General features: G+C 33.6%; 3 protein-coding genes across 3 annotated transcripts; all 3 read right to left on the bottom strand.

Moving 5' to 3' along the window:
* Positions 1–15,432: 15,432 nt before the first annotated feature.
* On the bottom strand, positions 15,433–15,744 carry LOC131007224 (uncharacterized). The gene has a single exon (XM_057934380.1). It carries the CDS (start codon positions 15,742–15,744, stop codon positions 15,433–15,435), a length of 312 nt encoding a protein of 103 aa, XP_057790363.1.
* A 1,246-nt stretch (positions 15,745–16,990) lies between these two features.
* Positions 16,991–18,612, bottom strand: LOC131022929 (uncharacterized). The gene has a single exon (XM_057952471.1). It carries the CDS (start codon positions 17,952–17,954, stop codon positions 17,070–17,072), a length of 885 nt encoding a protein of 294 aa, XP_057808454.1. The 5' UTR covers positions 17,955–18,612; the 3' UTR covers positions 16,991–17,069.
* Positions 18,613–22,786: 4,174 nt separating this feature from the next.
* Positions 22,787–25,559, bottom strand: LOC131022923 (RGG repeats nuclear RNA binding protein C-like). Its single transcript, XM_057952465.1, has 5 exons — positions 25,211–25,559; positions 23,736–24,183; positions 23,505–23,625; positions 23,286–23,438; positions 22,787–23,210 (listed from the first exon to the last, which is right to left on the bottom strand). The coding sequence occupies exons 1-5, from the start codon at positions 25,380–25,382 to the stop codon at positions 22,977–22,979; spliced, it is 1,128 nt and encodes a 375-aa protein (XP_057808448.1). The 5' UTR covers positions 25,383–25,559; the 3' UTR covers positions 22,787–22,976.
* Positions 25,560–27,153: the final 1,594 nt, after the last annotated feature.

Genomic DNA, 27,153 nt, shown 5'->3' with positions numbered 1-27,153 from the left:
ACCAAAAGTGATTTTAGTTTAAGGCTGAGCTGGTGAGTTATATTTTAATATGAAAGAGAAAAACATAATTGTTGATTATTATCACCACATTACATTTTTTCTTATTATATTTGTGAATTATTGAATTAGATGGTCGGTGCTCGTAGCTCCTGGTATTGTGAATTGTGAAAACTAGGGGCGGTGCGACATACTATATTAATACAAACAATTCTTTAATAAACAAATAAACTTTTATTCCATTCCACAGAAGAAAAAAAATTAAATTAAAAACTTTTAGTTTTACGAATTGAATAAATTTCAAGTTATTTCATTATATAATCCTCCAAATAATTAACAATATATTCTGATTTTATAAATTTAATAATCGCAAAAAATAAATACTAGAATTCAAAGAAGTAAATCTGGACACGAATTTCTTACTCTGCTTTTATTTTATCGTCTAAGATGGAATATCTAAAATCAGTAAGAAGTAAAGTTAAAAGGATTTTTTTAGAAAAGGAATCAGCTATAATTTTTTTAAAAGACAAAAGATTATAAAAGTATTTATAAAAGGACAGATCACAGATGCAATACAAAATTGTACGGTGTCTAACCCGGATCCGACAATCCAAACCCGTTTGTGTGGAATAAAAGTTAACACAGAAGCGTGGTAGTATTATATTTTTGAATTGACTTTTTTCGTTATTACTATTTTGTTTTTTAATGCGTATAATATATGATGCTGCATATTGAGTTTTCTTCTACAATTTTGATAAGTCAACCCAGCACAATCGATTATATTTACAAATATCACAAAGTCGTAGATAGATAAAAAAAAAAAACTGTTAGAATCTATAGTTCATACAATGTTTTTGCTAGCTTTTCCAAATTATATATATTTGTTTATAGATGTTACAAGTTTATTACCTTTTTTTCTTAAAAAAATGCCTTTTATTCTAAAAAAAAATTCACAAGCATGTTAAACGCTAAATCCTTAAATGTTACTCAATTTGATAATAAGATTCCATAAAATACAATTCTAAAAAAAAAAAGATTTCATAAAATACAAACTCTAGAAATGCACACTGTAAGCTCATCTTCATGAAACAGCGTTTGGGTCAATATCGTTGTTAAAATGGGCTTTATCTGTACATCTGAATGGGCTTTGTTCTAAACTGAAATAATTTAGCGTTCTTCAAAATTAATTACTTCTATATAGTGCATTTTTTATTTCATTTTTCTTGGGCCATATTGTACTTAGCTACAAACCGGGCTGCGTAATAATGTTTTTTTTGAAAGCCCAATCTAAATAAAATTTTATTGCATTGATCTTAAAAAAGGTACATATATCAAATAAACAAAATATTGACGACATATATACAGCAAGCCCATTTTTTCAAGGTAACAGTTTTTTGGAAAACTAATCTTCCACGCCTAAAAAAATAGAACAATATATACATATAAATAAATATATTTGTGTTACAAACATAAAAGAATAACTAAAAGTCTAAAAGCACTACCTTCTAAAATAAATAAATAAACAATAGCAGTAATAGTTAAAAACACTTTAACTCGGTTCTATGTGTAAAACTTATATAAAGTTGATTATCTTTTGATTATTATATAAAAATTCTAAATATAATTAAAAATGCTATAATTAAGATATATATATATATATATACATTAGTTTAATATAAAAATAATAAAAAATAATTCATATTAATAAAAAATGATATTGTGAAAAAAGAAAAAAAAATACTCCCTCCGTCCACGAAATAAACTCCTACTTGCCCTTAAATATTTGTCCATGAAATAAACTCCTCTGCTTTTTGGACACTTATACCCTCCCTTGCTTTTAAAATTACTACACTTTTTACCTATTGGGCCCACTTTATTCAACCATTACTTATGTAATTAGTCTCCCCTAAACTAATAATAATAATAATTATTATTATTATTATTATTATTATTATTATTATTATTATTATTATTATTATTATTATTATTATTGTTGTTGTTGTTATTGTTGTTGTTGTTATTGTTGTTATTATTATTATTATTATTATTATTATTATTATTATTATTATTATTATTATTATTATTATTATTATTATTATTATTATTATTATTATTATTATTATTATTATTATTATTATTGTAGTGGATAAAATCCGACTGACCAGAGGAGTCAACGAAATCCTCGCCAGAGGAGTCAGCGAAATCCTCGCCAGAGGAATCATCGAAGTCCTCGCCAGAGGAATCAGCGAAATCCTTGCCAGAGGAGTCAGCGAAATCCTCAAATGGGCAACCCTGACTCTGCCCAGCGCGATCCCTTCGCTCTGGCAGCGACATGATCCCTCTGCTCTGGCAGCGACATGATCCCTCTGCTCTGGCAGAGGCGCGATCCCTCTGCTCTGGCAGCGACATGATCCCTCTGCTCTGGCAGAGGCGCGATCCCTCTGCTTTGGCAGCAGCATGATCTCTCTGCTCCTGCAGAGGCGCGATCCCTCTGCTCTAGCAACAGCGCCATAGTAAACATTTCAACACGAAAGTATACAAACTGGATTATAAGCTTACGAAAACCTAGTCAACGTGGCTGACTAGGTCAAACGAAGGTTACGGCAAGTGAACTCCGAAGAAGTCGGAACCGTTAGGGTTTCAAGGAACATTCCAACAAACCCTAACTCTAATCATCCCTCCGCATGCCCATAACCTATATATACTACCTCACTAACACAATCGAGGGACGCCGTCATTGACATTTATTCTTATACTTACGATCTCTCAATCCGGTGCTCCCCCGTTCTCCCGTTCTGCCTCCACGCTCTCAACTTTCTAGGGTTCCGATCGCTCGACTAGCCCCGCTAGCCCGGACGCTCGTCGCCTCTCGTTCAACATCGCTCATCAACTTTAATTCAACTTCCGGGATCACCGATCTTCCGGATACTTCATTTACTGTCGTTTTCTCCTTTATCATTTATTCATTTCAGTTACGTTATTTACGTTGAATACTGATATCCGTTCACTGACTTGAGCGTCGGAGGCCCTTCCATCGACACCCCCACCGGTGCTCTTCGGAGGGCTCTAACGTTATTTGTGGTCTCAGGTTGCTAGTGCCCGTCGATCCAGACGTGACCGACGTCGCTTCCGTAATTGTCGGATTCACCCCCTACAATTATTATTATTATTATTATTATTATTATTATTATTATTATTATTATTATTATTGTTATTGTTATTGTTATTGTTATTGTTATTGTTATTGTTATTGTTATTGTTATTGTTATTGTTATTGTTATTGTTATTGTTATTGTTATTGTTATTGTTATTATTATTATTATTATTATTATTATTAAAAAATAGATTTATTCAAAAAACAGAGGAGAGTGAAGAGAGAATTTTTTTAAGTTTTAATCTTTAAAATAAATATAATTTTTATATTTTAAATTCAATATTTACATAACATATATCAAATTAAAGCTCTTGTCATGATCTTTAATTTGATATGCATATAAAATATTTTATAATTAGTCGAATTTCACAATTTAAAAAAAAAATAAGAAGTTAATATATATATATATAGCTTATAAATAAAACTTTAATTTTATTCTAACTTCAAAATTATCACTCAATTTTAAAATTGATTTGAAATTGAAAACTCCCTTTTTAATATAGTATAGATATTAAATTATACTACCATCTTTTTTAATTCAATAAAAAATATACAACTTTATTATTTTAAAAAGGTGTAATTTGAAGCTCGATAAGAGTCGCAACCTATATACTGAAGTTTTAATTAATTTCGAGCTTGAATTCACTATTAATTAATTTCAATAACGAATTCACGAGGTTGTCGACTCAAATATACAAATATAGTTCTACTCTGTTAGCTGGGGACCCCTCCGCAACATAATCTACTTTGATAATGAAACACAAATCCAGATATTAGTGCTTCAATAAATATTCAATACCAATAAGACATTAAAAAAAAAAAAAAGATGTTATGTAAAACCCCAGTCCCACTCCCACAAGAAGATATTTCACTCCATAAAAAATGCCAACTAAAAATGGTCACACATCTTTATTGTGGCATTGCCAGTTTTATCCTTATCTCATCTCATGCTTTCAATTCTTTACATTATCCTTTGTACTTCAATGGACCCCTCCACTTTTAACTCTCTCTCTCTCACACACACACAGCACCTCCGGTGAATTAGAGATCGAAAATTACATGACGATGAAACGCAGTCTGTTGGTAAGACGCTTATCTTCCAATCAATAGGTCGGGGGTTCGAGTCACCCTAGGAGAGCTAGAGTGTGAATGAATTTTTTCCTTTCTTTAGTTGTAACAATTAAAAAAAAAAGAGACCGAAAATTACATATAATTATAATCATATAAGGACAATGCAATATACCATATAAATCACACTTCCATTATTGCGTACCAGAACCGATCACCTACCCACCGTGGGCATGCATAACGTGCCCGCCATGATGTGACAATTGTAATTATAGTAAGATAATTTTAATTAGAGTAAGATTTATTAGTTATATTTCCTAATTAAAATTATCACATCAATGGTGAACACGTTATACTTGCCCACGGTGGGTAGGTGATCGGTTCTGTTATTCTTAAATATGCTTTATGTTACATTTGAATGTTATATCAATATTTTGTGATTGAACACTGATTTTGCAGTATTAAAAAAAATATTGAAAATTTTTGTGCAAGTCTGACAATTTGTTTTTTGTTTTTTTTTTTAAGTAAAATTTGACATAATTAATACACAAGTTTAATGTTTTGATATCTTTTGATATTTTACCATCATTTTTATAAATTAAATGTATTATGTGATGAGGAGGAGAATATGCAACATCCCCGATCTCGACACGTGTGTCATATAATGGGGAAGAAAAGATAGCTGACTAGGGGAGAATAAAGTATATGCCAGGGCTGAGAACTTCCTTTACTGGAAGTGGTATATATCTTACGGTGCTGAGATATTTAGATATAAGCCTAAGTCCCTTTGTTTATTACAGGGCTACATGGTCTTGCAGTGGGAAAATCTTCATTACCTCGAACTCCTGAGATGGCACCCAAGCCATGTCTCGCCCGTGTAATGTTATCCACTGATAAAGAAAATGACAAACATCCGACAGATAATGATAGGTCACCATGCATACTGCATTTATCGTCTTTGTGCATGAAGAGTACGTGAATGTATCTTAAGGGCCTGTTTGATATGAGTTTAAAAGCAGGATAAGTTAAATTAATATGGATTTATGTAGTGTTTGATATTATGTGTTACTAATATGGTCAACTCCAGGTTTATCCCAAGACCCTAGCTTATTTTGTGGGATTAACCCACACTAATTATCCCACCTCCCCCATGGGATTAACCCACACTAATTATTCCACCCCCTCCATAGGCTACTAATTTAGGTATTTGATATGTTAATCCAACCTATTTCAATGGATACCAAATACTTTTTGGGATTAATTACCAATGATATCAAACACTCATCTGAAATTAGAAATCATGACTAATCCACACTAAATTATCAGGATAATTTATATCCTGATTAATCCAATACTGAAAATCAAACGGGCCCTAAAAAGACTAAAATGCCCCAATTACATGTATTGTATAAATAGGTTATTCTTATGATTTGTAAAGTTTACGTGCAATTCCATTATCAAAAAGCAATATATTCTCTCTATTATTTCGTGTATTCTTGATGTGTATTGGGCGAAGTCGTTGCAGATGAACAATCAATGTCCTATCGTTTATTTATTGGCCCCAATTATGAATTTAACATTATGTACATAGTATCTCTTTTTGTTTTTGAGAAAAAAACAGTATCTCTTTAAAAAAACAGTATGTACGTAATACAGAACCGATCACCTACCCACCGTGGGCAAGCATAACGTGCTCACCATTAATGTGGCAATTTTAATTAGGAAAGATAACTAATAAATCTTACTCTAATTAAAATTATCTTACTATAATTACAATTGCCACATCATGGTGGGCACATTATGCATGCCCACGGTGAGTAGGTGATCGGTTCTGAGTATAGCATATGGCTATATCTTACTTGTTGATATGATAATTTCGTTCTTGTTTATACTGAAAGTATCATTACATTATGTGAACAAAATCATTTATCTATATGAGAAATGTCATTTACATATACTGAAATTATCATTTATATATATATGAAAGTGTCATTTAGATATAAGTATAGTATCATTTCCATATATATATATATATATATATATATATATATATATGATAGGATAGAGTTCTATGGAGATCATCAAAAATTCGAAGAACGAAGACCAAATCCTGTGCGTCGATCTTGGTATATCCAAGGGTGATGATTCATCTGGTGAATTGTCATAGATATAGGCAATCAAATCTTTTATTTATGGAATATTAATTTGATGAAGAGTCTGTTACGTGAATAACGCTTATTTCCATCCTAGTGTTCGTAGAAAATACAAATGAACATACTAATGTTCGTTGATATGTTCGTAAAAAAACAAATGAATATACTAATTTTCGTTGATATGTTCGTAAAAAATAATGAACATACTATGTTCGTCGATATTTTCGTAGGAAAACAAATGGACATAATAATGTTCACATATTATGTTCATTGACGGATCAGGTCCCAGAATAGGAAGTTTCGGAATTTTCGGGATTTATTCAATGTGATCCCAGATTTCAGTGTATTTAATTAACCAATATTTAATTACATGAAAAATCAAATCAGGAAATTATATGAACCGTTAGATTAAGCAAGATCGACGCACATGATTTGTTCTTTGTTCTCTATGTAGGGGAGTGGTCTCCATAGAAGCTAACCCTATATATATATATATATATATATATATATATATATAGGGGAGGGCTAGAATAAAAACACTCTTAAGTGTATAAAATATAAATGATTTTCAGCCCTTAGATCATCAAGATCTACGGTTGATTCGTAACCCTTTTGGATGAATTCGTGGTCCTGGGTTCGAATCCCAAAGGTAGCAAAAAATTATTTTTCACAATTCGTAACCATGTTGGATGAATTCGTAACTCTGTTGGATAAAATTCGTACATTAAAAAACGTTTATATTTATATTTTAAGAAGTGTTTTTACTGTAGCTCTCCCCTATATATATATATATATATATATATATATATATATATATATATATATATATGGTCGCATTCTATGGATATATACCTCGAACTGTTGAACATGTCAGTAATTCTGTTGAACGTTAAACGAACGTTCATCAAATTATATTGAATATTTGGGGTTCGACCCTACGTTCAACATAAAATCTTGTTGAACGTTGAGCGAATGAATGTTGATCGTTAGATTAGAAAAGATCAACGGCTGAGATTTGGTCTCTATTATTTGAATATATACTGGTCTCTATTGAACTTCTCCATATATATATATATATATATATATATATATATATATATATTCCTATGAAATAATGACATATATATGATCTATATTGTGCTCATACTAAATTATATTATTAATCTTAACTAATGATATTTGTCATATATATGAATGACATTATTCCATAGGAATAATGTCATTTATATATATGACAAATATCATTAGTTAAGATTAATAGTATAATTTATATAGTATCTATAACTAATGAAAATAGTATCATTTGATATGATAATTTCCCTCTTGTTTATAGGTGAGAGCATAAGTTTGTATGATTCTCTAATTGGATTGAAATGAGAAAAAATTGAAGATATATATGATCTATATTGCGCTCATGCTATTGAAGTTGAATTTAGTGTTAGAAGATCATCTACAAAATATAACATGGCTAGAGTGCCAATTTATAAAAGTTTAGTGTACTCATGTGAAGGAATTGGGAAGGATAAAAACAAAATTTGACACTGAGAAAGCTAATGTTATTGAAGATCTTCTGGTATTGGAGAAATTGATTCATATAGATATATGGCGCACGAAGCAGGGGGTGAACATATCACTGATCATACGAAGAAGAATTTGACGCAACTACCACCACTCACAGAGTGTTTCCTACACGCACTACAAAGCCTCACATTATAAATACCGAAGCTTAATTCTTCCAAGACATATTACTTTCGAAAAGCTCCATGTATTCTTCAAACACAAATTCTTCCAAACTTATCATTCTCCTTAGTTCAGCAAATATATCCTTGCCTAATCAAAGTCAAATCCTTCAAGGCAAACATCCACCCACTGTGGGGCTTGCTAACCACCAATAGAGAATTTGGAGATGTAAAGGCTCATAGAGAGGTTGCATCCTATTACTGTAAAGTATAAAACCATTACCTCATATCCTTCCTCCCGACAAATTGAAGACGAGGTTGGATATGCCCTTCTTGTCGTGACCTTGTAAAGGGAATATAACCAAGCAGACAATCGACATCTCAGTAATCATCTTAAATGACATATATGAGTGTGCTTTCGATAATCTTCATATCTAATGCTTACCTCCTTCACTTCCAGCTAAATCTACCAAATGAAGATGGCATATCATACTGACTGGTGAGAAGATCCACCACTTCCTAGTGAGGTCTCACCGAGTAAGAGTAAACTCCTAGAGTTCGCGGGCATCTCCTAACCAACAAGCTTAAAGGACCCATAGGAGGCTAGATGGTTGGAAACAGACAAACCAAAAAACAAGCAGAGCAATATGAACCAAATAGGCAGTTTCCACTCTCTGATGCGAAGAGAAGACTGCACGAGCTATCCAGCGGGTACAGAAAATCTCTGGAGCTGTTGGACCTTTAGCATGAAATCTCTTCTATCTTCTGATGAACCTCCCATCTACATCGTTGATCATCAAACGCCCTATCTAAATGTAGATCAGGGATTAACAATGAAAACAACTAAGATCTCCCCCACTTCCCAGGCCTGCAAACGAAATCTCCTTTTTGATTATGCCAAAAAGAGGAAAAAGATGAAGTGAGAAGGGCAGTCGATTGAAGTATAGTCATTTCCGGAGGGAAATCAACTAGAGTACACAACTAAACACAGTTCAACCATCTCTTCGCTGGTGCTATAGCTATCAAAGTAAACAAATCCTCCCCAGGAGCAAACAGAGTAGATTGCATCGAAAGATGAAGCTCTCACGGGGAGAAAAAAAGGAGTCAGCTATCAACAACTTAGAAGAAGCAGTTTGAAGTGTTGAAGAAACTGATTCGGAAGATCAAGTGAAGATACTCAAAAGAATAAGTGTAGAACAAAGTTTAGTCTACTTTTGTTTTATAACTTTGGCTGATGTATTCTAAAACTGACCAATGAAAACCTCTATGTTGATGCAATACCTCAAACTGACTATCACAAACTCCTTGCACTAAGCTTTGTTATTCATAGTAAGTAACTGCCAAAACCCTCGGTCTTCAAGCTGAACTGACAGGCTATTGATTCCAACTCTTGGTATCAGATTTCAAATTTTGATGAAATCGTTTCTCTATTATATAAAAATCATCATTATTAAAATATGTGTCGATCAATACACTTAATAATTTTATCTTAAAATTTGTATTGCTATCTTCTATGAAGTTATTTGAGTAGGTATAAAAATCGTGACATTTATTGTCCCCTTCCCCAAAATGAAGTATGAATGAATGTTGGTTTTTAATATCTCTAGTGGAGGGTTTTCTATTATTGTTATTATTATTATTATTACTCTCTTCGTCCACTAATTCAAGGTATACTTTTTTTTTGGTCCGTCCATCAACTTAATGCCTATCTATTTTTAGTAAGTTTTATTCATATTTTAATTGATGGGTCTCAATAAACAATACACTTTTTCTGCACTCAACTAATAAATAATACACTTTGTGGGTCCCTTTCTCCACTCAACTAATAAAAATATTGTTTTTCTTAAAACCCGTGTTTTTTCATGTAGGCCTTGAATTCAAGGACGGAGGGAGTATTTGATTGGTTAAGTCCAGTTGTCCAATCCTGGTGCCAGAAAATTTTCATATTTTCATATGGGAAATTATATGGAGCCATAATTATGGCTACCATAATACCCTTGAAATTACATAGAAAAGTTTATGACTAAAATATCCTTAAACTATTTTGGATGTATTATTATTTCCTTAATCATCAATTAATACTCTTCTTTCCATAATTGTATGCAAGATTTTATACACGTACACATTACACATTCCATGATGTACGTAAATGATCAATCAATTATTTTTTATTACATACATATATATATATATATATATATATATATATATATATATATATATATGGGGAGGGCTATGGTAAAAACACTTCTTAAAATATAAATATAAACGTTTTTTAATGTACGAATTTTATCCAACATGATTACGAATTCATCAAACATGGTTACGAATTGTGAAAAATAATTTTTTGCTACCCTTGGGATTCTAACCCAGGACCACGAATTCATCCAACAAAGTTACGAATCAACCGTAGATCTTGATGATCTAAGAGCTGAAAATTGTTTATATTTTATATTTTAAGAAGTGTTTTTATTTTAGCCCTCCCCTATATATATATATATATATATATATATATATATATATATATATATATATATGGATTTGGAGTTTGAATTGTGTCGATATGGATAAATAATTGGTAGAATAAAACAAACATGTATATGTATTACATACACATGACATAATTAAGAAAATAGAAAAAAAAGTATATTCTATGAAAATTAAATTAAATAAATTGAAGATACAAAACAAAAAAATAGAAATGAAAAATAAGAAAAAAATCAAAACTTTTTATGAGAAATTAGTATATTTGAATTGAACGGATAAAATTTAATTTGAGCCGATATATAAAAATTATTTAATAAAATAATATGATTTCAAATTAAAATAAGAGATTAAAAAAAACACTTATATCTATCACATACATACACCATAAGAAAACAAAAATAAAAATAATTATATTCGACGAATATTTAATAAAATAAATTGAAGATACAAAATAAGAAAATAGAAATAAAAAAATAAGAAAAAATATTAAAAATGAATTGATTTTAAGACCTACTCCCTCCGTCCCACGAAGCATGACACAGTTTCCTTTTTGGTCTGTCCCACGAAGCATGACACGTTTCTAAAAATAGCAAAAAAAATACTCTTTATTCACATTTTCACTTTTTCACTTACCACACTTAACACACAAAATATCAATTTCTTAATTCCCGTACCTAAAAGAAGTGTGTCATGCTTAATGGGACGGAGGGAGTATCAAATATTAACCTAACTCTTTACCATCTTACCTAGGGATGTCAATGCAGCCCGAAACCCGTGGGCCGACCCGAATAACCCGACAAAATTAGAGGGTTAGGGTTGAAAAATCGTAACCCGAAAAAACCTCCAGCCCGATTAGCCCGCACCCGACTAACCCGGAACCCGATAGGGCTAGCCCGAAAACCCGATGGGCTGGCCCGGTGGGCTGACGGAATTGTGACTGATGCATCCAGTTACAACTCCTGCTATGCTTAGATATATGGTATTTGCTTAAATATATATATGTAGCCTAATTAAAAAAAGTGAAATTAATTAGTTAGAATATATATGTATGTGTGTGTGTGCAATCTCATTAAAAAAAGTGAAATTTTTTGTAGAAATTGATTATTAGTATCTCATTAGTTAGAAATTAATTATTAGTGTCTCATTTTTAAAGTGATACCAATTTTTTTTTTCTGCCAATGAGACGTGCATGGCAAATCCACTAATTATTCAGTAATAATCCAGATTGATTCTAGTGCATTGATACATGTTAAATTTTACTATCTCATTTTAATATAATTTTGTTTATGTAATCTTGAATATCTTATATTTTTGCATTTCATGCTTTGCTATATAATTTATATCTTTAATATATATGTATATTTTATACATTATACATTAGACCATTAGGAATAATAAAATACAAATGATAATTTTATTTTTACGCCTTTAACCTGATTAGCCCGATGGGCTAGCCCGAAACCCGAAAGTTTAGGGTTAGGGTTGAAGATTTACAACCCGAAAAAATCTCCAACCCGATTAGCCCGCACCCGACTAACCCGGAACCCGATAGGGCTAGCCCGAAAACCCGGTGGGCTGGCCCGATTGACATCCCTAATCTTACCTACTTGTTACATTTAATCATAAATAGAAAAGAAATACTCCATCCGTCCACAATTTAAAGCCCTACTTGCTCTTAAATTTTTGTCCACAAATTAAAGTCATATTTACTTTTTTACTCTTCTTCTTTTCTTATATTTACTACCATTTGCCTCTAATAGACACACCTTAAAATACCTTTATCATTTTTATATTCTATATTTATTACACTTTATCACTAGTGGACCCATTAACAACATCTTTATCACTTTAATCAACTACCCTTATATTTCATCTACATCACATTTTTCAGCTTTCTTAGTCTTCGTGCCCCACACCAAAGTGGGGCTTTAAATTATGGACGGATGGACTAGTTTTTTTCTTTTTTTCATTTTATTAATAAAGCCCGCAATTTAATAAATAAATATATAAATAATTTTATACATGTGAAATTACATACACTTATCCATTACACTCTTTTTTAATAAATTTTCTCTATCACACTCTTATTATACTTTTATCTTTGTCGATTAAAACTATATATCTTCTAAACACTGTTATCACATATTCCAAGTTTTTGAAAAAAAAAAGTTGGAAATTTTGAACTAAACCCCCATGTTCATGATTCTTGAATTTTATTTTATAAATTTTATATAAAAAAAATATATAGATCAAAATATGTAAGTGACTCAAATATTGTTACTGACTTATTAATTTTATAAATTAAATAAAAAGCAATTTCAAATATATCTTGATTTTAATTGTATAGTGAAAAAAACATAAAAGATTAAGGGTGATGGGATGGCTATGGTGATGTTATTTTAATTCGAATTACACATAACATTTAAATTGATATTCAAATTGAATCCATTACAAAACTCACAATGATATGTGAATTGAATTCGAAAATAAATCAATCTATATATAGTAAGTACTCCCTCCGTCCATGAAAGAACTTCCTAGGAGGGAGTGGCACGGATTTTAAGAAAAAATATTGTTGAGTGTATTGAGAGTGGATAAAAGGTAGTTGAGTGTATTGAGAGTGGTAAAAATGTGTTATAATTAATATTGGGAGTTGTGAAAAGTGAAAAGTGAGAGGATTATAAGTGGTGGGATATAGTCCAAAAATAGGTAGGAAGTTCTTTTGTGGACGTCCCAAAAAGGAAAGATAGGAAGTTCTTTCGTGGACGGGGCGAGTAATAATTAATTAGTCAAACATAGTATAATTAGTTTAATACTCCCTCCGTCTCATAAAAACATTAACGTTTTTCCATTTTGGGGTGTCTCACAAAAACATGAACCTTTCAATTTTAGTACATCATGGCCCACCACTACTTTTCCTTAATTAATTCATTACTCTCACAACACCTTTTAAAGTGTGACCCATTTTTGACTTACTTTAACTCTCAACTAACATTTCTTAAAACCCGTGCATTTCCCTTTGTTCATGTTTTTGTGAGACGGAGGGAGTATATATATTTTTTTTGATCAGTAAAATAAAATTTTATTGAGAGGCAAAGCAAGGCACCAGGGATGCCAATCAAAACAAGAAGGAAAGATTGAAACTCTTTGAACACCACAAGGTGAAAGGAATTCCCAACTCCAAAACTTTGTAAACCTCATTCCAACTCCAAAGTCTACCCTTAATCTGTAAAACAAGTCTCTCAATATCCCAGGTCTTTCCCTGAAAACGACTCTCGTTTCTTTTTTCTCATAACGTCCAAACCGTTCCCACCCACAACGCATTGAGCAATCTCCTTCCTTTCTTCCTTTTGGCAACAGAGATGAATGAAGTGAAATGATAAAGAGTACCTCTAGGACTTGCCGTTTTGATGTGTAACCATTGGAAAATTTGGTCCCACACCGCCGCAGCTTTCGGGCAGTGAAGAATCAGATGTTCCGTCGTCTCCTCTCCAGCTACGCAGGCGTTGCACCATCTCTCCTCCCAGCTGATCTGAATTTGTCGTCTTCTCAAATTGTCACAGGTTGCCAATCGATTTCTAAGACATCTCCAAGCCGCCACCTTGGCTTTATGCGGCGTTGGAGCCTCCCACACCTTAGCCATCTCCGCCGGTTGAGTTTGTTGCACCTCTCTGGTTGCCGCCACCAAATCATAAGCCGACTTTGTTGAGAAGTAACCGTCTGTTGTTGCCCTCCAACTCCATCCATCAGTTGAACCTGTACAAGGGACAAAAGCAGAAACAAGCCTCAAAAGTTCCTCCACATGTCCTGTCTCCCGCTCCCTCAACTCCCTCCTCCAATTCACCGACCACACCCACACATCTCCTTCCCAAAACCCACTCTCTCCGACCAGGCCTTTCTTATTCGAACACAAATTATACAATCTTGGGAACACGAACTTGAGAGGTTTGTTAACAGCCCATACATCCTCCCAGAACATTGTACTCATCCCATCCTCGAGCCGGTGTTGAAGGTTATCAATGAACCATCTATCGCCCCTCCCTCCTCCTTTCTCCACAATTTTCGCCCACCACCCCATCTGCCCTCCTCTTCCCACCACCGAGCATTCCCCCTCTTCGCCCCAAACAAGCTCCCCAAAAAGAGATTTGATCACTCTTGCCCACAAAGCTCCCCCTTCCACCAAAAATCTCCAAAGCCATTTAATTAACAGAACATGATTGAACCATTCCACATCCCGAAACCCAAGGCCTCCTGTTTTCTTGTTAGAACACAACGAGCTCCATTTAAACCAGGTGATGCTCCCCGACTGAGAGCCTCCACCCCACAGAAATTTGGAGAACAAGGAATTGAGATTCTTGATCACTGTCTTGGGAATGAAAGCGAAGGCCAGTTGATAAACCGAAATCGATTGAAGCACCGCTTTAACAAGAGTGATCCGTCCTGCCAAAGAGAGAGGTCTTTTCTTCCAGCTTGCAATTTTGTTTGAGACTTTATCCACCAAGAACTTCCACTCACTAATACCATTGCTTCGGCCTCCGACTTTGGTTCCCAAGTAAAGACAAGGGAAGGAACCAATCTTGCAATGGAGGAACGAAGCCCAGCTCCTCTCAACTGTCACATCCACGCCCACCGTCAACAGGCTGCTCTTCTCGAAATTCACAGCAAGACCCGAGACAAAATGAAAGAGAAGCAACAGACTTTTCAGTGATTCCACATTACGCTCATCAGCCTCCAAGATAAAGATAGTGTCATCCGCGTACTGGAGGTGTGAAATCGGCACTTCATCCTTACCAATCTTAACTGGAAACATTAACTGTCTTTCCACTGCTCTCTCAACGAGCGCATTCAGCCCTTTCGCGACAATGAGGAACAGGAAGGGAGACATCGGGTCGCCCTATCTCAAACCTCTCTCCATTTTGAAATCTCCCGTTGATGACCCGTTAACAAGGACACTTGCCGTGACTGACTGTAGACACCCTTGAATCCATTTCCTCCAAATTCCATCGAAGTTCATTCTGTCGAGTAAGGTATCCAAGAAGTCCCATTGCACTGAATCGAAAGCTTTGACAAAGTCGATCTTAAAGAAGATCCAGCTCCGTCGCTTCTTTTTTGCCTCAACAACAGCCTCATTCAAAATGACCGCCCCATCGAGAATGAACCGACCTTTGACAAAAGCGCTTTGATTATCCGAAATGATCGACCCCATCACCTTCTTCAGTCTCCCAGCTAAGATTTTGGCAATGATTTTATACAAGCTGGTAATGAGTGAGATTGGGCGAAATTTGTTCAACGTACCAGCCCCTTCTTTCTTCGGTATTAAAACGATGAAGGAAGCATTACCTCCTTTAGGAAATTTACCGTTCGCGTGGAATTCCTTCAAGACCTGGAGAATATCTTCCTTAACTAAAGGCCACGCCGATCTCCAGAATGAAAAGTTAAAGCCATCGGGTCCTGGGCTCTTATCGCCAGAGCAGCTCCAGACACGGAGAGAGTATATATAAGGAAGTAATATTTGATTATTAAGGAAATACTAGAATATATGTAGGGGTAATATTGTAAGATAATAAATCATTGATTAAAAATAATTAAATAAATAAAAAATTACTAATTTAACCTATTATGGCAGCCATAATTATGGCCATTTACCACTATCCTTTTCATATTATCATACATGACATCAAAAGCCAATTCAACTGTGCATATCAATATCACCTCAATCTGCCACGTCACTATTGTTGTCCCCACATTTATAATTTTACTCCAACATGAACATTTTAATATTCATTCAAGTACTATAAAAGAAGTACTATCGGGGTTTTTGTTTTAATAAAAAGTGCTTTAGCCAAAGTTGATTGTACTTTTCGACAACCAAAATAAAGTTGTTGTACTAACGTTATCTCGACATTATGAGGTTAAGATATATTGAAGAGGTGATAAGATTTACTCAACTCATTAATTTTAATTTTTTATAATATTTCTATAAGCCCAAGTCTACATTAAAGCATTTCAAAATTTACAGTGCCATTACTCACTCGATTTCAATAAGAATGAAGATATAATTTTATCCTAGGGTAACTTTGTTATATCTTGTGTCATGAGTATTTTTGTTTGTATTTAAATATGACCTAACCCCCCCACCCCAAATTAAAAATTCATCAAAATATTTGAAGCCAACAAAAGCAGAGGGCATCCGTGCAATTTACTGCCTTAGGAATTTAACGAATCCAAAATCGAAGAAAATTTGAAAAAACACGGGCCGTTTGATTCAAATCATAAGATCTCCGCGATAGCGATCAACGGTCTATCCACAATATACACCTTTGCACGTGGGCTAAAGCTAATTGGCGCCGTCACATACACGAAGTGCATTTGCCGCGTACACTATCGATTTATCATAAGGATAAATGCTAAACAAAATAAATTTCGAGCAATTTTAATACTACACGACAATATTACTCCCGAAAAAAACAAATATATATAATTTTTTAATCTAAAAAAATACACGAATATTATATTAATATTCCACTACAATCATCTCGTACGGGCTGCCGCGGGAATCATTAGACGACCACCGTCTCCGACGGCGTCAAATCCAACGGCGCGGCACTTAACGCCATAGCCGGTCTCGACCGACGATTTCGACACCGTAACGACGTTGGTGGTCCGCCGGTACGGACCGAGCCATTTGTTCTGCATGAAGCGGTGCTTCCTCCACGGCGGCAGGTGGAGCCCCCTGCTCTTCAACGACCGCTTCGCTGCGTCGCTCACCGCCTTCAAAATCCGCCTCAGATCGTCGATTTTTCCGACGAAAACCCTAGGCAGCAGCTGCAGCAGCCGCTCGTAGGCGGCCGTCGGCCGCGCGATCTCGAACTCCGCAGCGAAGTCGAGGTCGACGAAGTACCGCACCGGCGCCGGCGACGACGGATCCACCGTCAGAACATCGATAAATTCGTAGCTTCCGGCGGTGAGTCCGCCGGAGCTCGGCCACTTCGCCTTGCATACCGCCGCATTGTAGCCGCAATTCCTCAAAAACGCCATCACATTCCTCCGCAATACCTGCTTATAATTATCCGATCTCAAGCAGGAGGAGTAAATCTGCACCGCATTCATCACGTGAGCCGTGAGCACGTTCCTAAACTCGTCCGTCCGATCCAGCACGATCGGTTTGATCAGATCGGCATTCCGGCAGCACGACTCGCGCGATGAGGAATCGCTTTCGGAATCCGAGTCGCAATTCTCCGGCGACGAATCGCCGCCGCCGCCGAAGCCGAAGAAGAGCTCGGAGAGGCTTGGGGAGGTGACGTCATCGTCGGCGTGGGCGCTGTACTCGCTGCCGCTGCTGAAGCCGACGATCCGCGCCTTTACCTTATCACCCAACGGGTCAGTCACTCTCTTCATTCTCGTCAAACTATACATTTAATTTAATTCCACAGCTTTCAGTTTTTTTTTTTCTTTTTTGCTTATGATTGTAGAGAAATGGAATTGGGGAATGTTGAATGGTGAGAAAAAAGCTAGCGGTTTGGCATAATAAATGGGGATTAAGGCGGGGAATTTAGTGGGAATATTCTGGAAAAACCAAACATGAAAATAGGGAAAAGAAGAAATGGAGAAATATTTTGATGGTGGAAAAGGATATACTGAGTGTATGCGAGTCGAGTCGCGCGGTTTTAAGTAGGGTTGATTGTAGTGGTTGGAGCATCAAGCATATCCATTTGATTGTTCCACCCTGATATCGCATGGTCAAGTGTAAGGATTTGATTGGGCCACGTGGAGCTCTTTAGGAATTATCTGGCACGTGTGCCCCACGTGTTCGCACGAGGAAGAAGGGAGCTAGAGTTGAGACTTGATCAATTGGCATTGCAGACTTGCAGTTGATTTGGGGAGCGGGAATTTGGTGTTATTACACTACTTCCACCCCCTTCCTATAACCACGTCCCAAATTTTTTTTAAACGTTCATTTATAATAGTTCTTCCATCCTATAAAAATATGTATAAATTATTTTTTTTTCGTTCGTTTCATAAAAATATACATAATCTATTTATAATACTAATAATTTTCCAATTAAACATCATAATCAAATATGAGACCATTTCTCCATTCATATTATACTTTACACGATTTCTTAAAACATGTGCCGTCTCATACTATGCACATTTTTATGGGACGGAGGGAGTATGTTAATAAAAAAAGAATTTACTTTATATATTCTTTCTATATCTTTTCTCCTTTACTATATATCTCTTACTTTTCATTATTCCCTCTATTTTTCTGTTCACTTACTTCATCTTTTTCGTATTTTTATCTATATTTTCTTAATTTGTGCGCTCCATTTTTTTTGGGACGTTATTATTGAAACGGAGCATTTACACATTACTCAAAATTAGATAAAATTAAGAATGATGTGTCTCTTAAATGAGGAGTACAATAAATCTATACGATCACGATGTAGCTACCCACAAATTAGCTTAATAGAGAAATTTTTTATTTAAATTAATTAATTTTTTATTTAACTAATTTATAGGTATTTATAATATGGTTGTTTAGCATCACTATATATAGGAGGAAGTTCAATAGAGAACCATATATATTCAAAGAACAGAGACCAAATCTCATGCGTTCGTTTGTTTAACGTTCAGCGTTAATTGTGTTGAACGTATCCAGGGTTCGAATCCAAAAAATCCTAAACGTATATATATGTATGTATTTTTTCGATAATTGTCAACTTTAATTTAATAAAAAAAAAGACAAAAATAGCCTGATATTATAAATTACACAGATTATGGATATAATGTTTTTTTATAGGATTTGAAAAAAACGTTGTTAACTCAAAAAATGAGTAAAAGTAGAATTATTATATGCAATTCTCCCTAAATAACGTAAATAGATGTATATTAATAGATGAGTCTATCACTGAAAGCAAATTATAGCTTAGTTGATATATTTCATCTCTAACAAATAAATTGAGGGATCGAATCACTATTTAAAAAAAAAAAAAATCACTACCGATCAATTTTCAATAAAGAAAAATTATGTGTGAGTTTAGGTGGTGCTATCAACGAGTAGCTGCTGATGGTTATTACGGTTTCGAGAAGGATAAGAAAAATTAAATATTTTGATGTGACATTGGTGTCAAATAGTAAGTATTAATGTGTTGGTGTCCTGGTCTATATAAATATGAATTTGTTTTTTTTTATACGGAAATAAAATGAATTTGTTTTTTTTTAGGAAGGAAATAATATGAATTTGTTAATATGCAATATAGGTGTTGTTATTTGGCAAAAAGGTATAAGTAACATAAAATTTAATATGCTATATATGTGTGGATATTTGGCAAGCGGTATAAGTAACATAAAATTAGGGCGTATGTTACTTTCATGATTTCATCCGCCTAAAAAAACAATAAATCTATGTCAGCCACATTGTGATCATCCACAAACTAGTATAATAAGAAAAATATTGATTTATTTAATTTATTTTTTTAAATAAAAATAAAATTTAGTTATTTTATTATATTCTCTACATTGTACTCTTTTTTTTTTAACTTTTTTGCATTTTTTATTTTTAATTTGTTTTTTAATAAAAAAAAGTTACCAAAAAATTGTAAAAAAATATAACTACAATGTAGAAAATATGATAAAATAACTAAATCTTATTTTTCTTTTAAAAAATAAATTAAATAAATTAAATTATTTTTTATTTAAATAAATTATGATGGCCACGGTGTGACTATTTAGTACGGAGTATTACTCTAAAAAAAGTACTCCAATCACATTAATTACTCTTCATACGTATAGGTCTGCGGCTGTGTCTTAGAAGTAACATTTTTCCCAAGCACATTAATTATCATTAGTTATTACTCCATTTTCCATTTGTGACTAGTCTTGTCTCAATTATCATTTTGAATTATCTCATTTTCATACTTTCTATATCTCATTTTCATAATTCCTAATTTCTCTCTCGTTGTTAGAGAAGGACTAGCCCGATGAAAATCCCACCATTCCCATTCCCAAGCCCCCTCTCCCATCCATCCTCGAAATTTGGACGTGGGTAAAGTCTCGATCACTAGATTGGGAAAAATTAAACAAATATAACAACCTTAAATATTGCTAATCATAAACCCTAAAAAGTCCATACATGTCTTCCATCACGCCCTCCATTAATGGTGTCGTAATGCTATGTAAATTGGGGAAAAATAGTTGAAGAAGCAAGAACAAGACGAGAGAGAAATTAGGAATTATGAAATGTTCAGTCGATTGAGGAAAAATCGAACAAAAATAAGGTTAGATTTTGATAAAACAATGATATTTTATTTTGCGTCTGAAGAGTCCATGTTCCAATTTCGGCTGCCACATCAATTTCACGTTAGGGGAAAAACTCATCGTTGGAAAAATCATAAAATAAGTAAATGTGATGTACTGGAGAAATCTTAAAAGTGATGTACAATTCAAGAATTTGGTGAAACTTTGTGTATTTAGGGGCAATTAATCAACCCTACTTTAAAAAATGTGAATCTTATTATTTTTTAATTAATTTATATTTTCTTTTTAGTTCACGTGCCTAAAACTTTGGGACAACAATAATAGAACAAAGGGAGTGCTATTATTCTCTTGGTCATTTTGCCATTTCAATCCGTCTTTCAATTCATATCTTTTTTATTTTTAATAAAATTAATTTACAAAATTTCATAAAAGGTGGTGAAACCGTTAATATACTTTAATACAACCATAAAAATGACCTTTTATTTCACTTATAATACAGTTAATTATTGGGAAAATTGCATCTAAATACACAAACTTTGCCAAAAATTCATATTTGACGCGAAGTTAGGATTTTACTTTTTAATACACCAACTTTCGTTGTTGTCCAAATTTGACACAACTTAATTCTTAAAAATTCAAAAAACAATCCCTTTTTGTAAATAATTACACAAAGACCCACTTATGTTATTATTTGGGACATTTAAACCAAAACAAGATATTTCCTTATGATGTTTTCTTTTAAACCATTTTAGGCGCGGATCAAATATTAAAAGAAAACATCATAAGGAAATATCTTGTTTTGGTTTAAATGTCCCAAATAATAACATAAGTGGGTCTTTGTGTAATTATTTACAAAAAGGGATTGTTTTTTGAATTTTTAAGAATTAAGTCGTGTCAAATTTGGACAACAACAAAAATTGGTGTATTAAAATGTAAAATCATAACTTCGCGTCAAATATGGATTTTTGGCAAAGTTTGTGTATTTTCACGCAATTATCCCTTAATTATTTTATTAAAATTCCTATTTTTTCTAAAGCGGCATAGAATTGGAGAAAGAAAGGTGTATAAGAGTAAAATAAAGTAGGAATCATTTGAAATATGAGCACATTATGAAGTCATGAATAGGGGATTCTGCTGATACGTCTGCATCAATATTTGTAACATCAGGATATGGGATATCCAGAATGAAGAGGTCGACTATCTTAAAATTATTCAACATCAAGAAATTAGTATGACACGTAGAATTTTGTTTTTACGTGAAGAGCAGTATTTCTTCCGTCCTGCTATTTATGGGTCACTTATTTTCAACACAAAAATTAAAAAGAAAATATAAATCAAATAAAAGTGATGAACCTCACACATTTTTTTGAGAATAAATTATTAGTATTACTTATTAAAATGAATAATTTTTAATGGAACGTACCAAAATAACAAACAAACTATTTTCTGTTCCGTTAAACTAATACAATTTGCAAATAAAATAGGAACCAAACACCTACATGGATAATGCAAGAAAATAATGGCCTGAATCTTGGTGCCATCATAATCCATTTCATTTTCATAGTTTTTCTCCGATCCGTCATATAATTAAAATAGGAAGAATCGAATTTAAGAGAGCAGGTAAGGAAACTGACTTTGGAGGATAACGATTAACACTTAACAGAGGTGATGAGCAATGGCTCTCGGTGAAAGCTAAAGGTTATAATGAGAAAGAGATAGGTAGAGACAGACTAATGTGGATTCGGATTTCGAATATGAATGTAGACGTGTTGCTCGTTCAGGTGTGACAGCATCTCAGTTAGAGGATTTTAGTAAAATTAATTAATGCGATCATAACATTCTCTTACGTGTTCAAACATGCTTAATCTTATCCTTGATCTTTTGTCTCAAAAAATACTCATATTGCATCTTACCCGTTAAAAGAAAAAAAAATCTTTCAACCCCACCCTATAATATAAAAAAAAATGTGGAAAAAAAAGAGAGATTCGTATAGATGTAGCTTTAGTATAATATATAGATAGCGTACCACCAAAAGTGCAACAAGTATGTAGCAATTCAATAACCACCAAAAAAACCATTTAGATAAACGCTCAAAACAATTAACTAAATCAATATATGCTAACAAAATTTCTCTTAGTAAGCAAAAAAAGAAAAAAGAAAAAAGAAAAAGGAAAACAATTATTTTCCTTTGGTAGTTCCATTGAGTGCAAGAGCTGGAAACTGTTGAACATCTTTGAACGAAGGTGGCGGAACACTAACAGCTTTGGGGTCGCTTCCGGAACCTTCTAGACGAGCGGAGGAAACGCCATTTCCATTTCGTCTAGGAAATCTTCCAGCATGTGGTTGGGAAAGAACAATTTTGTTGTTTTTATTGTTTGCGGCTTTCTTCTTGTGATGGTCAGAAGCAGGGTTCTGAAATATGTTCATAAATTAATAATGAGATTATAGTTGAGTTCAATGAAATATGAGATGAGTAGGAAAACTAACGAGCTTGGTTTCTTCTTCTTCATTCTTCTTCGCAATCACATGCATAGAATTGAAGTCTGTGTCAAGTGCGACTATCCGCTCCTCAGTTTTCATATATTCCATAAACTTCCTCTTCTCCTCAAGAAGCTTTTCATACTGCTTCAGTGTCATTTTCTGATATGGGAGAAAATTAGCAGTTAAAATGCATGTCAAAACAGTCGAAATTAATGAAAAAGTTACCTTTGCTTCCAATTCCTTTTTCTTTGCTTCCAATTCAGCCGATTTTTTTGCTTCCAATTGTAATCTCTCAGTCTCCTCCTTCTTCACAAGTACCTTATCTTGCTTAACTAAAGCTTCATCCCTAACAATAAAAAAAAAAAAAAAAAAATGCAGCACTATAAATCACATTTCAACAAGAAAAGGAACCCAAAAGTAAATCAAGCAATATAACACCAAGAAAAGACTAGTTACCCTTCAACCCTTGCTTCATCTGCAACTTGGACACCACCATTCAGCTTTTCCCCATCACCACCATTTTCTTCGTGATGTTGCTTATCATCGGACACCTTAACCTCTTCTTCCTTACAAGCAACATTGACATCTGTTGAAGGTCGGCTTTGATTGGCATTACTTTGTTTATAGTCCTTAGACCTAGACCTCCTAACAATCTGCCACCCTTCTTCTTCTTCAATCACTTCCTCGTGGCCACTACAGTTGCCATTAGTTGCTTTCTTCGAGCCGTTGTTAGACCTGAAAGCCGCCGGCTTGCGACTGTTATTTGGATTGACTCTATTCTGCCTCTCGATACCGACGCAGTTGTTCACATTGCCTCCATTTCTGTTTTGTCGTGTGTCGTTTATCCTCTCGTTTACTCTGTTTCTGTTATTTTGGCCCTTCCTATTGTTAATGCTCAACTTTTCTGATCACATTCAAAATCAAACAAGACAAGTACATTAAAATTAGAAATATTAGAGGCGTTTACTTTTCATTCAAAATCACCTTATTCACAACAATACTAGGACATTAACATTGCCAAGGACTTTCTTTTCATAATTGATAAAGATACATAATTAGTATATTAACATTGGATATTAATCAAACAAAAATAGTATCTAGCATTTCTCCAATCCTAGCATTTCAATTGAATATGAATCTAAGTAAAATAATGTAAGAGCTTTAAGATATCCAAAGATACTACAATTTATCTTAATAAACAATGTACTAATCCCCAACACAAAAGAAAACACACCTAAGAACATTCAAATTTCAAAGGAAAAGAAAGAAAGAAAAAAAGTGATGATTGGAGAAAAAATTATTCACATATTCACAATAAGACTAGGAGTACATTTAAGGGACGTATAAGATAGATTGATAAAACCTAGGATTGAGTAATTGAAGGATATGCTAGTCAAATAAGTTTGAAATTAATCAATCCATATGAGTAAATGAATCCATATAAGTAAATGGTAGATTAGATTGAATTATTTTTATTAACTAATCCATCCTATTACTCAAGGAATGTTGCACCTAACATCACAACTCACAAGATTCAAGAAAAAGATTTTAAGAAAATAGGATTGTGAAAATTGATGGAAAACTTTTTCACCATATAAACCATTGTTGTTTTCTGATCAAACTCAAAAGCAAACAACTAATAATTCCTGATAACATAACATAAAAATGAGCAAAATTTATAACCAATTCACATAAAAAAAAAATTGTCGCATAAAGAAACCCATTAATGAAAACCATGTACAGCTATCAACAAACATTTTGTTTTACGCAACAAAAACAATTAGAGAAATAGAAGCACCCATTTGTTTAGTTACAACCAGTATAATTTATTATTTTTCAAAAATTTCATGAAGAAGTTATAAATTCAAATCTGCATACAAAATATATGTGATTGAGAAAACAATGAGCGAACATAGAATAATATAGTATACCATTAGGCACTGAAGAAGAGTGAGATGAAGCGAAGGCCGCCTTCTTATCGTTCCGTTTATCCACCGCGGATGGCGGCACACCTGATTTGACGGTGACGGTCGAAACGTGAGCTAGTAGATTTTCGACGTCGTCAACTTCTAATGGCGCAAAGGCGTTGCCATTAAACGCCATTGACGTCGACGAAAATAGAGAGAAGAGTCGATCCAACTGAAATGTCTGCGATTAGATTAAACCCTATATAATCTTTTGAGATTGACGAATCTAAACCCTACAAATATTATTATGTGATTTATAAAAATAAAGCCTTTGTCATCACGCAAAATCAAGATAAATACTAGCCTTCCATTCAATCCTATATTTTTTATTTACCCATTTATATATATAAATGTATAGAATTCAATCTTATTTTTTATTTACCCATTTATATTTATACTATATTAAAAAGTCAATTTTCAATTGGAAATCAATTTCAAATCAATTTTAAAATTAAGTGGTAATTTTGTAGTTATAATAAAATTAAAGATTTATTTATGGATTATATTTTTTCCCTTTTTCTTTTTCTTTATCTTTTTTTTGTTTTATTTCTTTCTAAAATTACGAAAGAAACAATGGTGTCAAATGGCCACATTGAACATGCAAACACAATATTAGGCCACTAATTGAAAAAACACAAATTATGACCATTAATTAGGCAATATGCCTAATATACCCCTAATTGGGCGGACTGGGTAGGGTCAGGAGCGCAGGTCGCGTGCCGGGTAGGATCAGGCACGCGGGTCGGGTTAGGCACTTATGACACTATTAGTGCCATAAGTGCCAACGAAATTTTTTTTACTCCCCCTTCCATTTAGGGTTTAGATGATGCTGTTATTTCCATATTTGTTCTGCATGTTTGGCACTTATGACACTAATAGTGCCATAAGTGCTAAAAAGACCATTTTACTTTATTTTATTTTGGATTTTCGTTGGCACTTATGGCACTATTAGTGCCATAAAATAAAATAACAAAAGTAAAATTTGATTTATTTTTATCTAGGGGGAGTAAATTGTTTTTTGTTTTTGGCTTGGGGGTGGGTGGGGTCGGGGGTCTGGGGGGGTAGACAGGGCAGGGGGAGTAAAAAAAAAATTCGTTGGCACTTATGGCACTAATAGTGCCATAAGTGCCTAACCCGACCCGCGTGCCTGATCCTACCCGGCACGCGACCCGCGCTCCTGACCCTACCCAGTCCGCCCAATTAAGGGCAAAAACGTCCCAAAGCTATAAAAATGCCCAAAATTTATGTTTTTTCAATGAGTTGCCATAATTTGTGTTTTATGATCCATTTTGGCTATTCCAAAATTTTACTCATTATGAAATTCGACTAATTATAAGAAATTTAATATGGATATCAAACTAAAGATCATGATAAGAACTTTAATTTGATATATTTTATGTAAATATTTGATTTTAAATGTAAATATTATATTTATTTAAAGATTAAAATCTTAAAACATTCTCTCTCCTCTCTCATCTATTTTTTGAAGGGAAAAGGTGCAGATTAGTCCCTATAGTAGACCCCCCTAGAGCGTTTACCCCCCCACACTCGACTTTGGTGCAAATACCTCCCCTATAGTACATGAAAAATATGCAAATAAATCCACGCACTAACGGTGGGCTGACGACGTTGAAAATTTGTTTTTTTTTTTTTTTTTTTTTAATTCACCAACGAAATGCGCGCGTTTAGATATGAAGGCAGAATGTGAAGAGTTTTCTTCACATTCGAAACTGTTCTTCACATTCGAAAACTTCAAGCGGCAGGAAAGAAGGAGAAGGTGATTTCCACCCCATTTGTTGACAACAATCGATCATACGAAGACGCTAAACACGAAATAGGTAAGTTACGGCTAAATTCCAATGGTTGAATGCCTTTTTTCAGAGCATGCAAGGGCGGTGGAATAGTAT

This window comes from Salvia miltiorrhiza, chromosome 1 (genome assembly GCF_028751815.1).
Source record: "Salvia miltiorrhiza cultivar Shanhuang (shh) chromosome 1, IMPLAD_Smil_shh, whole genome shotgun sequence".
Classification (NCBI taxonomy): Eukaryota; Viridiplantae; Streptophyta; class Magnoliopsida; order Lamiales; family Lamiaceae; genus Salvia; species Salvia miltiorrhiza.
Note: the sequence above shows the minus strand (reverse complement) of the source record. Positions and strands in the feature narration are given on the sequence as shown.

Excerpts from the sequence above, each read along its gene's own strand:
- LOC131022929 (XM_057952471.1), bottom strand. The coding sequence starts at position 17,954 with ATGTATAGTTTGACGAGAATGAAGAGAGTGACTGACCCGTTGGGTGAT.
- LOC131022923 (XM_057952465.1), bottom strand. The coding sequence starts at position 25,382 with ATGGCGTTTAATGGCAACGCCTTTGCGCCATTAGAAGTTGACGACGTC. Across the intron at positions 23,439-23,504 it reads AAAAGGAATTGGAAGCAAAG|AAAATGACACTGAAGCAGTA; the intron begins GTAACTTTTTCA and ends CTCCCATATCAG. Across the intron at positions 23,211-23,285 it reads AAGAAGAAGAAACCAAGCTC|AACCCTGCTTCTGACCATCA; the intron begins GTTAGTTTTCCT and ends AACATATTTCAG.
- LOC131007224 (XM_057934380.1), bottom strand. The coding sequence starts at position 15,744 with ATGGGGTCGATCATTTCGGATAATCAAAGCGCTTTTGTCAAAGGTCGG.